Source organism: Chrysochloris asiatica, unplaced genomic scaffold, assembly GCF_000296735.1.
Source record: "Chrysochloris asiatica unplaced genomic scaffold, ChrAsi1.0 scaffold00174, whole genome shotgun sequence".
NCBI lineage: Eukaryota > Metazoa > Chordata > Mammalia > Afrosoricida > Chrysochloridae > Chrysochloris > Chrysochloris asiatica.
This window is the reverse complement of record NW_006408692.1, coordinates 2,045,924-2,059,431: the sequence shown is the minus strand read 5'-3', so window position 1 is coordinate 2,059,431 and position 13,508 is coordinate 2,045,924. Positions and strand designations below refer to the sequence as shown.

General features: G+C 36.6%; 1 protein-coding gene across 1 annotated transcript in view; it reads left to right on the top strand.

Moving 5' to 3' along the window:
* Positions 1-12,052: 12,052 nt before the first annotated feature.
* Positions 12,053-13,508, top strand: part of CCDC41 (coiled-coil domain containing 41) — a 122,362-nt gene continuing 120,906 nt past the window's right edge. Inside the window, exons 1-2 of the mRNA XM_006871810.1 lie at positions 12,053-12,225; positions 12,679-12,829. Of these exons, the coding sequence (XP_006871872.1) occupies positions 12,053-12,225; positions 12,679-12,829 (324 nt within the window). The remainder of the gene's footprint in view (positions 12,226-12,678; positions 12,830-13,508) is intronic.

The window sequence follows — 13,508 nt, the reverse complement described above, 5'->3', positions numbered from 1 at the left end:
ATTTTAGTATGATGCATCTTAAAATGGATTCCTATTTTGAGTTTGCTCCACTTGTTGATTTTGTATATTTGTGTCTTTACCAAATTCAGGATGTTTTCAGTCCTTACTTTGTTGAATACCTTCTTATTGGGAGGAGAAGGGGAAAAAATGTATCTTACCTGCTCTGTTTTCCTGGAAGTGGCAGTCTTTATCCCACATGTTCTAGATAGTGACATCAGTTTTCCTTTAGTTCTAAGTATTTCATAATTTCTGTTGTGCCCTTTTCTTTTGTTCATGAATTATTTAGAAATATATTCCTTTCTGTCAAAGCATATGGGACTTTTCTTGTTATCTTTTTGTTATGACTTTTAGTTTAATACCTTTGTGGACAGATAAACATGTTCTGAATGATTTGGTCTTTTAAAGTTTTTGATATTAAAAAAAAATAGGTTGTTTTAGAACATTTTAGATTTGTTTGTTGCCCCTCCATACTGTTTGTGCTATTATTAACATTCTATATTTGTATGGTACATTTGTTAATAGTGCTGATCCAATAGTGATGCAGTTTTATTGACTAAAGTTCATTGTTTACTTTGGAATTCATCTTTTATATTGTGTATGTCTGTGGATTTTTGACACATAATGTCATGTGTCCACCATTACAGTATCCTACAGAATAGCTTCACTGCCCTGAAAATGCCCTGTGATCCACCTGTTCATCTTCTCTACCCCTGAAACTTTTGATCTTCATACTGCTTCTGTAGCTCACAGGCCAACTGACTAGAAGAGATTCATATGTGCGCTCATTACAAAGAATGGATATCTAGCAGAATTTGGAATTATGGAACAGCATCTGTAATGTCACGTATAGTAAAGTTTTACTGACGATAATTCAGAAATGGTTGAGAGTTCTGCGGAACTGCCAGAATGTCAAGCTTTTGATTCAGCAGAGGCTGTAGAATGAGGAATATGATTGTTGATGTGACATGGATCTTGGCAGAAAGCAGAGAATGCCAGAAAGATATTCACCTGTGTTTTGCTAATATGCAAAGGATTTTGACTGGATCACAAATTATGAGTACTATTACAAAGAATGGGAATTCCAGAACACTAAATTGTACTTATGTGGAAGTTACATAAACTGAGAGATAATCACTGAAAAAGAACAAGGGAATACTACTTGTTTTAAAATCAGGAAGGGTATGTGTCAGGATTGTATCTTTTTACTATGTTTATCAGTCTGTATGCTGGAGTGGCATTGTGGGATAAAACACTGGACTGGACTGCAAGGTCGGTTTGAACCAGAAGGTCAGCGGTTCAAATATACCAGCCCCTCCTTGGAAACTTTATACAGGGTCTCTATAAGTCAGAACCGACTCTGACACTTAACAACTTGCTGAGTAAGTAATCTTAGAAGCTGCTTGGATTGTATATAGAAAATGTGGCACTAGGGTTAGAGGAAGACTCATAACAACCTGTGATACGCTGATGACACAACTTTGATGAAAATGAAGAGGACTTGAAGGCTTTATTGATCTAATAAATAGAGGTTAAGAATGCTATTAAACTGCTAAATATCCTATAGCTGGCAAGACATTCCTGCACAACAAAGAATCATCTTGTCAGTGCCCAGTTGAAAAACCCTGTTCTAAAGTGTTTCAGTAACTTTCACTTTTCCACTCTCTCACTATCCTTTAAAGTTTATCTTAGAGAAATGTTTGGCAAACTTTATTACAAGAGTCAGGTAATAAACATTTAAATTTTTCAGGCCAGGTTTGGTTTTTGTTGCATATTCCTTTTCATCTTTTTTTTAATGACAATTCTTTAAAAATGTTAAGATTATTCTTAGCTTGGGGGCCACATTTGGCCAGTGGAGTATAGTTTGCCAACTTTTTCCCTCAAAATTATAATATGCACTTTTGGCTTATCCAAGTGTAATGTTATTTCTTTTATCCTTTTCCTAGACAGCAAAGGGCTCTCTAACACTAATTCTGTTTCTCCTAAGTCACCTAACAGTGATCTTATATATTTTAATCCTATATATGTTTGAGTCCCATAAGATAATATTTGTACTGACAATATTCAGTTAGAATTATGTGTATATTTATCATTTCCATTTTTCTTTTCTGTTTTTTTTTTGCCACACAGATGAGATAATGTTCCTTGTGTTTGAAGAAACCTTTTCTTTCAGTGTGCATTTGCTGGAATGAATTATCTCCGTTTTCATTTGTCTAAAAATGTCTTTACTTTTCCTATTTTTTGAAATATGTATATTTCATATATATTTGTATATACGCACACACACACACATACATAGAGCTTTCTTTCAGCACTTTCAAGGTAGTATTACTTTGCGTTCTGACTTTGATTGTTGAAGTTCATTGTGAGGTTTTTGTTTTTTATTTTGTTTTTTTCCTGCTCATCTGAAAACAGTTTGTTCCTGAGTGATCTTTAACTTTTTTCTGTTTTCCCATTTAGATTTCCTAATATGTGCATCTGTGTAGATTTCTTTTTATTCATGTGCTAGGGTTTTGTAGGATATTTGAAATCTGAGATTTGGTATCTTTCATCAATTTGGGGAATTTGTCAAACATTATTTTTGTGACTACTCTTTTTATCCTTTCTCTCTTTTCCTTTTGAGACTCTAGTTGCACGCCTGTTGCAATGACATGTTCACTTCAGGCTCTGTTTCTCTTTCCTTCTTTTTTTTTCAGATTATCTTTTTTTTTTAAAGCTACATGGTGAGACTTTTTCATTTTTTATTTTGTACATAAGTAAAAACAGTGTCTAGAAAAAGACATGTTTGGCAAAATAGAAAGTGAAAGTGAAGCAAACCCTCAGTGTGCTGGATTGATATGGTAGCTACAACTAGTATGCTCAGTCATGACAGCAATCATGAAGATGGCACAGGACTGGGCACTGTTTCGTTCTGTTATACATAAGGATGCCAGCAGCTAAAAACACATACACCTTTTTCATTGAGCTCTTGATTTTGGTTATTATATTTTTCCATTTTTAGTTTTAATTGGTTTCTTTTTATGTTTTCTAATTCTCTACTAGTATTCTCAATCTTGTTTTCTATCCCCTTCAGCCCAAATAATTATTATTTGTTTTAGAATCTATATCTGATAACTCTAATTGTGTGTCTATCTATTGTTTATTGTATCTTGTGGCTTTAATTCATGTCTGTCTTCTAATGAATCCAGTTATTTGATAGTGTGTTATATTTATATTTGCAGTAAAAAAATGATGACTAGTTTAATAATATTTTTCCTGAAGTACCCTATCCTTAAGAGACCATCTTTAAAATGTCTACTCAAAATGAGTAGAGTTTGCTGATCCTATCTCTGTTTCTTTGAATTCATTCTGAGAAGGTACTCAGTAGTCTCCCACCTAAAAACTCAGGAACTAGTTAATGCTCACAGTAAAAAGTGTATTCCCACTGAGTCTTAGTCTTGGAAGGGAGTTTGCACTGAGGGGACCCGACCACTTGCCTTGATGTTTCCTGGGCAAGCAAGTTACTTGTTCTTGTAGTAACAGTCGGTCTGCCTATGTGGTTTTATATTTTTCCTGTAGGTCTTTCTTTCAAGAAGTATCTTCTGTTCTTCTAGCCACTCCAGGCTGGTCTGCTTGTCCTTTCAAGTGGGATGGTTTGGTTTTTTGATGTACATAAAAACACTCAGGAATATATAATCATTTAAACAACCAAAGGACACATTCTGCAAGCCTGCCTCTTGGTTGCAAGCACACAGCCTTTCTCTTTCCATTAGTCTAGAGTCTTCAGTTGCTCTATTTCTCCATGTCCTCATCTCTGCCTCCATCTCTGATATCACTGTTTCTCTGGAAAGGGTTCCACATTCCTCTCATGCAGTTCTCCGTTGATGGTCCTAGGGTCCTTTGTTCCTGGAATGTAAGATTAACTGCTCCCCCCCTTTTTGTTACAAAACTTCTACCTTTACAATTGTGACAGTTGCTATTAGTCATGATAACAATTACTCACTGTTGAATCATAAGAGTCTTATCCCCAACTCTTTTTGCCAGACCCATCTAAACAAGATGAAACTATTCAGTGGGGATTCTACCTTTCACAGCATACTCTGAAACTCAACTCCCTCTTGAAAACTTGTAAGCCAGTCACTTCATGCCTTTATAGCCCACCCTCCCACCCCCAATTTAGGTAACCAGTGTCTAAGTTGCCAGTTCCTATCAACCCTGTATGCAGAGAGGATAGGATTGATCATTGATGTGAAGACTCCTTCCCTCTCAGTTGGTATTTTGAGCTACTACATCCATAAGTATAGGTTAAGTTCATCAAATTGTAGGAATTTACACTCTTGTTTCCTTTATCAAAAACTTAAAAAAAAAAAAAAATCTTCCTCTAGTCGAGTTCTGATCATCAAACCATTGAAGCTAGGTCAAATGGGTATTATCGACAAGTTTGGGCATTCTTGTGTGTCTCCCCACACTTCATATCAGCTGGATGCTTCCCTCTCAGCTCTAGCCCTCCATGGCTATGGCTTTGTCCATGGGTTTATGAGGCCGTTTTATCTATGACACTGTTTTTGAGGATTATTGTAATTATCTTCCCCAAGATTATCATTGATTAATTCTGAAACTGGATAACTAAATTTGTTATATGGATTGTTCACTTAAGAATCAGTATAAAATTCATTCTGATGTTGATAAGAATCATGTAAATCTTGTTAGTAGTTTTAAGCAGAGGTATCATAATATCCCATGAGGAGAAAGTTCTAAAAAGAGTATTGGATCCAGAGAGGGAGAGCGACTGTGTGCTGAAGACCTGGGGGGAACGGGGGGAAGGATTGCATGGAGGGGATTGTAACCATGGCAATGAGAGACAATATACGATAGAATGAATGTAAAACTAATGTTCTCCCATGTAAACTATCACATAATTCACAATAAAACATTAAAAAAAAAAAAAAAGAGTATTGGTCAATGGAATCATGGTAGTCATAACCAAGTTTGAGTCAGGGAGTTCTTTCTCATATCAGATCTAAAATTTCCCTTCTCTATTGTAGACTCTTCATACTTAGTCATCACAGAAATGGAAAATATTAGTGATAATAGTTAATACTATGGTCTACTTTCATTAGTTAATGAGTCTTCCTCGTATCTTGATGCCACATGTTTATTCATATAATCTAGCATCTCAAAATGTTTTGCTTGGTATACGGATTGAATAAGAATGGTGAAAGAGTATAACCCTGTCGCACACCTTTCTTAATTTTAAACCATTCATTGTTTCCTTGTTCTTTTCAAACAGCTGGTTCTTGGTCTGTGTACAGGTTCCACAGAAGTACAATTAAATATTCTGGAACACTCATTTTCCACAATGCTGTCCATGTTTTGTCATGAGCCATATAATCGTAAGCTTTTCTATAGTCAATAAAGCACAGGTAAACATCTTTCTGGTAATCTCTACTTTCAGCCAAGATCCTTTTGACGTCAGCAATGATACCCTTCTTTCCACATCCTCTTCTGAATCCGGCTTGAACCTCTGGAAGTTCTCTGTCAATGTATGGTTGCAGTCATTTTAAAATTATCTTTAACATCAGGATTGGAGGAAGATTCAGTAATAACCTGCCATGTACAGATAGTACAACTTTTGACTGCTGAAAGTGAAGAGGACTTAAAATATTTACTGATGAAGATCAGAGACTACAGCCTTCAATATAGATTGCGCCTCAACTTAAAACTAGAGCCCTCATTACTGGACCAATAACATCACAGTGAATGAAGAGAAGATTGAAGTTTTCAAAGACTTTTTTTTTTTTGCTCTAATCAACCATCAATACTTTTGGAAGCAGCAGTCAAGAAATAAAATGACTTATTGCATTAGTCAAATCTGCCGCACAAGACCTCTTTAAAGTGTTGAAGTGCAAAGATGCCAGTTTGAGGACTAAGGTGTGTGTGACCCAAGCCATGGTATATTCTGTAACCTTATGCATGCAAAAGTTAGTGAGTAAAGAAGACCGTAGAAGAATTGATGCATTTGAACTATGGTGTTGATGGAGAATATTAAAAGTACCATAGACTATCAAAAGAACAAACCAATCTGTGTGGGAAGGCATACAGCCAGAATGCTCCCTGAAAGCCAGAATGGCAGACGTCGCCTCTCATACTTCAGACATATTATTGGAAGGATATCCTGGAGAAGGATATCATGTTTGGTAAAATGGAGGGTTGGAGAAAAAGAGGAAGATCCCCAATGAAATGATTGGCATAGTAGAAGTAATGATGGACCTTAGATATAGCAATGATTATGAGGTTGGCACGGACTGGGCAGTGTTTCATTCTGTTGTACATAGGCTCGCTATGAGTCAATACCCTAACAACAGCATCTTCATTAGTATAGGGATTCACAAACCAAGACAAAAGCTACATGAACAGAAAGTATGATGTACGTATTTCTGGGAATATGAACATAGACTATTTTAACTAGCGTAGGATGCTCTTGGTAGATGGTTGGAAATTAAATGAAGTAGGTTGGGGCTGCTTGTGTAGGACCTTAAAGCTAGATTGTTTGACTATGTCTTATATGTATATCGTTTTAAAGTCTGTTTTATAGAGTTTTTGGTAAAAGTGTACATAGCATAATAAGTTAGCTTTCCATTTGACAATATCCTTACAAATTGTAGTCTAGTTTCCCTGCCCCCTTCTTGTCTCATCTTTGCTTTGAGTAATTGTTGACCTTTTTGTCTCATACATTTTTAAGAAGGACATTGCTCTTGTCCTTTATTTTGAGTGTCACTCTGCTATTTAGCCAAAAGATGAGATTAGGGGATGAGCTCAATTCTAGGTGTCAAGAGTGCTTCAGAATGACAGTCTCAGGGAATCCTGTTTCCTACTTTTAGAATTTTTCTGGCTTTTTTTTTTTTTTTTAAATTGGAATATGATTTCTTCCATTCTTTATGGAATCCACAATTATGCCCCAGTCAGAATTGTGTGTGATGATAGTTGGGTGCCATATGGTTCTTGTCTCAGGGTAGGTACGGTTATGCCTCATTGTAGTCTTGTTTCATCCCTGAGCTTTTGGTTACTTTACTGTTTTGCCTGACAAGTAGAAACCCACCGTTGTGTCTTAGATGACTACTGGAAAGCTAAGACCCCAGATGCTACTCAGTTCACTAGGATGCATATCATGATTTTTGTGAACTAAGTTAAACTAAGTTGCCCCATGAAACTGTAGCCCTAAGCCTTTAAACCCAGAAAGCCAGTTTTGGAAGGTGTTTGGTTTTATGTGAGAACTTCCCGTTTTTGTGTGCTTGTACCACATATTTGTATTCACACATATTCATAGATTGCTTTGTGGGATAAACTCCAGACTACTAACTGCTAGGTCAGCAGTTCAGTTCACCAGCTGCTTTGCAGGAGAAATATGAGGCTTTCTGCTCCTGTAAAGATTTTCGGAAACTTTATAGAGGGTTGCTGTGAGTCAGAATCAACTTGACTGTAGTGCATTTGTTTGTTATAGATACTTTTATTTGTTCTTACCTATGTACTTATATGTACCTACCCATATACCAAGCAGCTCTGGTAGTGTAGTGGTTACGAGTCGGGCTGCCAACCTTAAGGTCAGCAGTTCAAAACTACCAGCGGTTCCATGGAAGAAAGATGAGGTGTTCTGCTCCGATAAAAATTGACAGCCTCGGAACCCTGTGCAGGGTCACTATGAGTCGGAACTGACTCCACGGTACTTAACAACAACAACAGCCACTCATATACCAGTATGCTCGTATACATCCATAAGTGCTTAAACAGTTGCTTTTACTTTGGTTAACTAGAGTTCATATGTTGGAACTTTTGAGTTAGAATGAGAAGTCAGAACAGAATTTTGAATATTAATCTGGCAGTGCTTTATGAAGTGGACCAAAGAGAGAAGATACTGTAAGCAGGGATAAGAAGAAGTTCTCATGCTAGTCTCTAGTTATGAAGTAATAAGGGGTTGACTTTTTGCAGTAAGTACGAATGGAGAGAATGGGGTGAATAAAATAAAAATTTTAAAGGAAGAATGGTATATGGGAAGTTAGGAAAGAAAATGGAGAATGTTTTTGGGTTCAAAGTGTAGAGGAATAGGAAGTGTAATACTGGTATCAGTCCTGAAGGTGGTGAGTCAGGAGCATAAAAAAAGCAGAGATGGTGAATTTGGTTTAAGATAATTTAAATATAGTGTTGAGGTAGACTTACTTACTGGACAGTTGCAGATCCAGGATGAGAATATGAGAATGAATACTCTTGTTGATGTGCTACTTTAGTGATATGAATTTTTATCATTATAAAGAATAAAATCTAAGAGTAAAATATTGAAAATGTGTGATATGTGTTGCCTTGTAGCAGGCTCCTTATTATTTCTCAGAAGTTATCAATATTATCAGTTTGCTGTATCTGTGTTGATTTTTCTCTATATATTTATATCTACCTATCTTCTTTGTGGCATTATAAACATATTGCTAATACATTTTCCCATTTCATTTGGGGTAGATCTTATGTATCCTCTTTAAATCATAGAATGTTGTTGTTGTTAAGTGCCATCCAGTCAATTGCAATTCACAGAGACTCTGTATAGGGTTTCCAAGGAGTGGCTGGTGGGTTTGAACCACTGACCTTGTAGTTAGCAGTTCACTGCTTATCTTAGAGTTATACACATATGCAAATACACATATGTGTGCATGGAAACTAAAATTTAAGATGATGCAATGGTGGTGGTAATTAATTAAGGAATATTTTGAAATTGAGAGTCCTGAAAGATAATCCTAAACTCCCCCCTATGAGAAATAACTTGTGTGGTTGGTCCACCTTCAGGAATTCATGAGATTGCAAGACCTGGCAGACACGTTGTTGATTTAAGCAGCCTGTTGATTTAAGCAGCCTATTCTGGAGTCCTGGTGTGGTGCTGTGGGTTAATACGCCAGACTGCAAAACCGGTTGACTGCAAGGTTGGTGGTTCAAGCTTACCATCTGCTTCTTGGAAACCCTATACAGGGTCGCTATGGGTCAGAATCTACTAGGTGGCAATTAAAAACAACAACTTTCTGGGACTAGGAAATTTAAATAAAAATACAGCCATTAAGACCTTGGGCAAGCCATTTTGGCCTCTCTGAGGGTAGGGAAAATGGGATGTACCATAGAATTGTATATGGAGAACTGGAACTGGAGGAGGGGCTTCTGGGGGGACAAGAATAAAAATCATTTGTGGAGGGCCATGTGGCACATCTGCCCATGTCTATGGGGCTGGGCTCTCGATTTTGCAAAATCAAATAAAGAAAACCTCACTGTCACTAAAATGAGTACAGATTGAATTCCTTGAGCGTTTGTAAGTATAGACATTTCTCACGCCCCACCCCCACCCCCAAAGACTCTAAAACCACTGATATCAAGTCCATTCTAACGTACAGTGGCCCTGTAAGACAGAGGAGAGCTGTTCCATAGCATTTCCAAGGCTGTCAATCTTTATGGAAGCACACTGTGTCACTTTCTCCCCCGTGGAGCTGTTGGCCTATTCAAACTGCCATCCTTTCAGTTAGTAACCCAATGCTTAACCCACGGTACCACCCGAACTCCTAAGATAATTCTAGAAGATTTAGATACCAAAAGGGAAGAAATAACATCACTTTAACCTTATTTTCTAAAAATGTTCATACCTTAGTGAATTTTATTTCCATAGGGACTTAATTTTCAATTTAAAGTATGTCATAGTAATGTAGTTTACTGTCCACTAGAATAAAAAAGAAAAATAGCATTTAACTTAGAAGTCTTTTTTTTTTTTTTCTAGTTGTAGGACTAAAATTTTGTTTGTACTGTTAAAAAGTCATGAAATGTTATTTTATGTTTCTATCTCCTAAATATTACTTTGGGCCAAAGAGCAGTATGAAAATTACAAGCCAGTTGGATGACCCACTTCATTATTTTTTTGGCAAATATATACTTTTGCGTAGTGGTTACGAATCGGGCTGTGAACCGCAAGGTCAGCAGTTCGAAACTATCAGCGGTTCTGCGGGAGAAAGATGAGGCGTTCTGCTCCCGTAAAGATTTACAGCCTCGGAAACCCTGTGCAGGGTCGCTATGAGTCGGAACCGACTCCAAGGCACTCAACAACAACAACAACAACATACTTTTGACAGGCTAATGTGGCACCTGCTACCAAAAGTGTACTCTATATTTGCAAAGGTTGAATCCTAGTGCATGTTTAACATGAAAGCAAGGAGTGTCCTTGTAGGACTTTTCCCCTCTGCTAAATTATAATTTGAAAGGAAACCAAAGCGGCCCCAATTATAGTTTGAAAGTCTTCTTAATATGTAATATGCAAGGAGCCCTGGTGGCACTGATGATTAAGCACTCTTCTGATGACTGAATGCTAACTGAAAAGTTTGCGGTTGGAACTTACCCATTGGATTTGTGGGAGTAAAACCTGGCCGTCTGCTCTCATAAAGATTTATTGTTGTTGTTTAGTGCTGTTGAGTCCATTTCCAGGGAGCAGTTAGTGGGTTTGAACTGCCAAGCTTGAGGATAGAAGTCCAGTGCTTGATTGCAGACTAGAAAACCTTACTAGATGGTTCTACTCTGTTACATGGGGTTACTGTAAGTCAGAATAAGCTTGACAGTGCCCAGCAACACTATGTATTCTACAGACATTTCTCTAATTTATCAGAAAACGTGTATTTCAATAAAGGTTGAGTAATTGAATGGTTTACATAAGCTAAGTATCTCTTTTGAGCAAGAAAAGGGAATTCATGATAGCCTATGACTAGGGGCAATGCCATCAGGGAAAAAAGTATTTATGATGGTTTGTGGTTGTTAAGTGCCGTCGAGTCGGTTCCGACCCATAGCGACCCTGTACAGGGTTTCCGAGGGTGTATGATGGTTTAGAGAAAGATTAATGAAGTTAAATGGGACAGAACAAATATAATTTAAATCTGTGTTTTTAAAGTAAGAAAACGGTTATCATTTTTTACATCTAGATGCAGCAAACATTTAGTTACTTTATAATACTCGGTCAGTATTTTGGGGATAATTGTGATTTAGTTTCCTGTTCTTAACACAATGCATAGCACATAGAAGGTAATCAGTATTTATGTGTTAACTGATTTCACATCTGAGTCTGCAACTTGAGTTCAGTTCACCTTATGTCAAATGACAGATCCTTAAAATCACCACTGTGCCTTTGTAAAGACTTTGTTTTTTCCCAGCCACTTAGCAAGTTCCAAATGACCTTTCCTTTGATTTAGGAGTGAGGCTGTTGTAGCAGGATCTAGTCTTGAAGTTTGCCCTAATAACTTGAGGAGGAAGCATGACTGTTGTTTGTAAACCCATGAGTACTGAAATTGGAAAGTCACATACTTCTTGTTGTTAGGTGTCATGGAGTTGGTACTGACTCATAGCGACCCTATGTACAACAGAAGGAAACACTGCCTGATCCTGGGTCAACCTCACTATTCTTGCCATGCTTGAGCCCATTGATGCTGCCACTCTGCTAATCCATCTTGCTGCGGGGGGTGGAGGGGGGCCTTCCTTGTTTTCTCTGACCCCTCCACTTGTGGTGGTTATGTGCCGTGGAGTCGGTTCCAACTCATGGTGACCCTGTACAGGGTTTCCGAGGCTGTAAATCTTTACGGGAGCAGAAAGCCTCATCTGTCTCCCACGGGACAACTGGTAGTTTCGAACTGCTGATCTTGAGGTTCGCAGCCCGATTCGTAACCACTACGCTACCAGAGCTCCTTGCAGAGGAACTTGATAGCTTTTGGAAACTTTTTGTGGAAGTGAAAAAAAAAAAATTCCTTAAGGTCTGATTTAACTTTATTCTTACATTTTGTTTTATTTACTTATATTTTTTACTGAGACTTTGAAAGTTGGGTTTTGTTACAGAAATGATAAAAATATGACTGATAAAGTATGTAACATTGAAGGAAGTTTAAGTTTACTTATCACTAATTAAGCATGTTTCTCTCTGCAGGTGTAATTTGGCTTCCTGAAATTCTGTTTTAGCAAGAAGACAGTAGGAATACTCTTGGAAACAAAACTGAAATTATAGTAAGCCAGAATTTGTTTTTACATGGTTGTCAGCTCACTTACCAATATGGACACCTTTCCCAACAATTTTCCTCCTGCTGGAGACAGTGGACTGACTAGTTCTCAATCTGAGTTCCAAAAAATGTTAATTGATGAAAGATTACGATGTGAACATCATAAAACAAATTATCAGACTTTGAAAGCTGAACATACAAGGTAAATTATTTAAATTTAAATTTATTGGGACAGTTTGAATGTTTGCTCTGGAAGATATAATTGTTGTGCATTAAAAACTTTTTGGTACAATAAAGTTTCTGCTTTAAAATCACTGTATCAAACTGATTCTGATACTTAAGTGGGGTATGATTTTTATAAAATTCTTGTTTTTAAAGTTGTATGACATATCTGATTAAATGTATGTAGATGAGTGAAATGTATTTTTTGTCCCCTGGAAATAAAATTGCATTAAGAAACTATAATCCCACCAACTGCCATCAAGTCTGTTCGGATTTAAAATAATTAAATGAAAAGATATTTGTCTGTTTAATGGAATATATACTGGTCTTGTCATTCTGTAGTATTGGTTGACTTAATATAAATAAGGTAATGAAATTTAGAAAGCAAAAAGTACACTTAACATTCATTCCCCCCTTCCCCCCCATATATCAGGTTGCAGGATGAGTACACAAAGTCACAAAATGAACTCAAGAGACTGTTAAATGAAAAGCAAACTCACCAGGAAAAATTTCAGCTGCTGCTTGAAGAGTTAAGAGAGGAATTAGTAGAGAAAACTAAAGATTTAGAGGAAATGAAGCTGCAGGTGAGAAAATATATTTGAGTTAGTATCAAATTAGTTTAATATTTAGTGGAAGTCAGTAGTTTTGGTAAATTCTCTCTAAATTCTTTGTATATTCTCTCTAAATTCTTTGTATATCTCAAGTTCTCCGGGTGGTATAATTTAATCTTCTTTTATGGATTCTAGAATGTTAGCTACCATGTAGGGTAGACTATGATTATATAAATATAGTTTTATCTAAATTGATATTATATTATCTATTCAAATTTAAGTAACATTTCACTGTTTAAAAAAATTGGGAGGAATTGAGTTGATGAAAAGGTAATATTTTTAAAGAAAGGTTTAATAGTTTCTCTGTAGGTATTGCAACTGAAACTGAGCTAATAAAATACTGATAATTACTCTTATGAAGCTTCTTAAAGGACTTTGTAAAAGCAATATATGCACATAATTTATGAAAGGTGAATGGAGTTTTAAAATAAGAAATAGTTGGTATTCAAATAGTGAACTAAACAGTTTCTTTAGGTACTTTTCACACTATTTTTCAGTTACCTAGAAGGTAGAGAAAAGAAAAGCTTTATCACCAAACTTATCATAAGTTTCAAATTGTTGTTGTTGTTGTTAAGTGCCGTCGAGTCGGTTCCGACCCATAGCGACCCTGTACAGGGTTTCCGAGGGTGTAAATCCTTACGGGAGTAGAAAG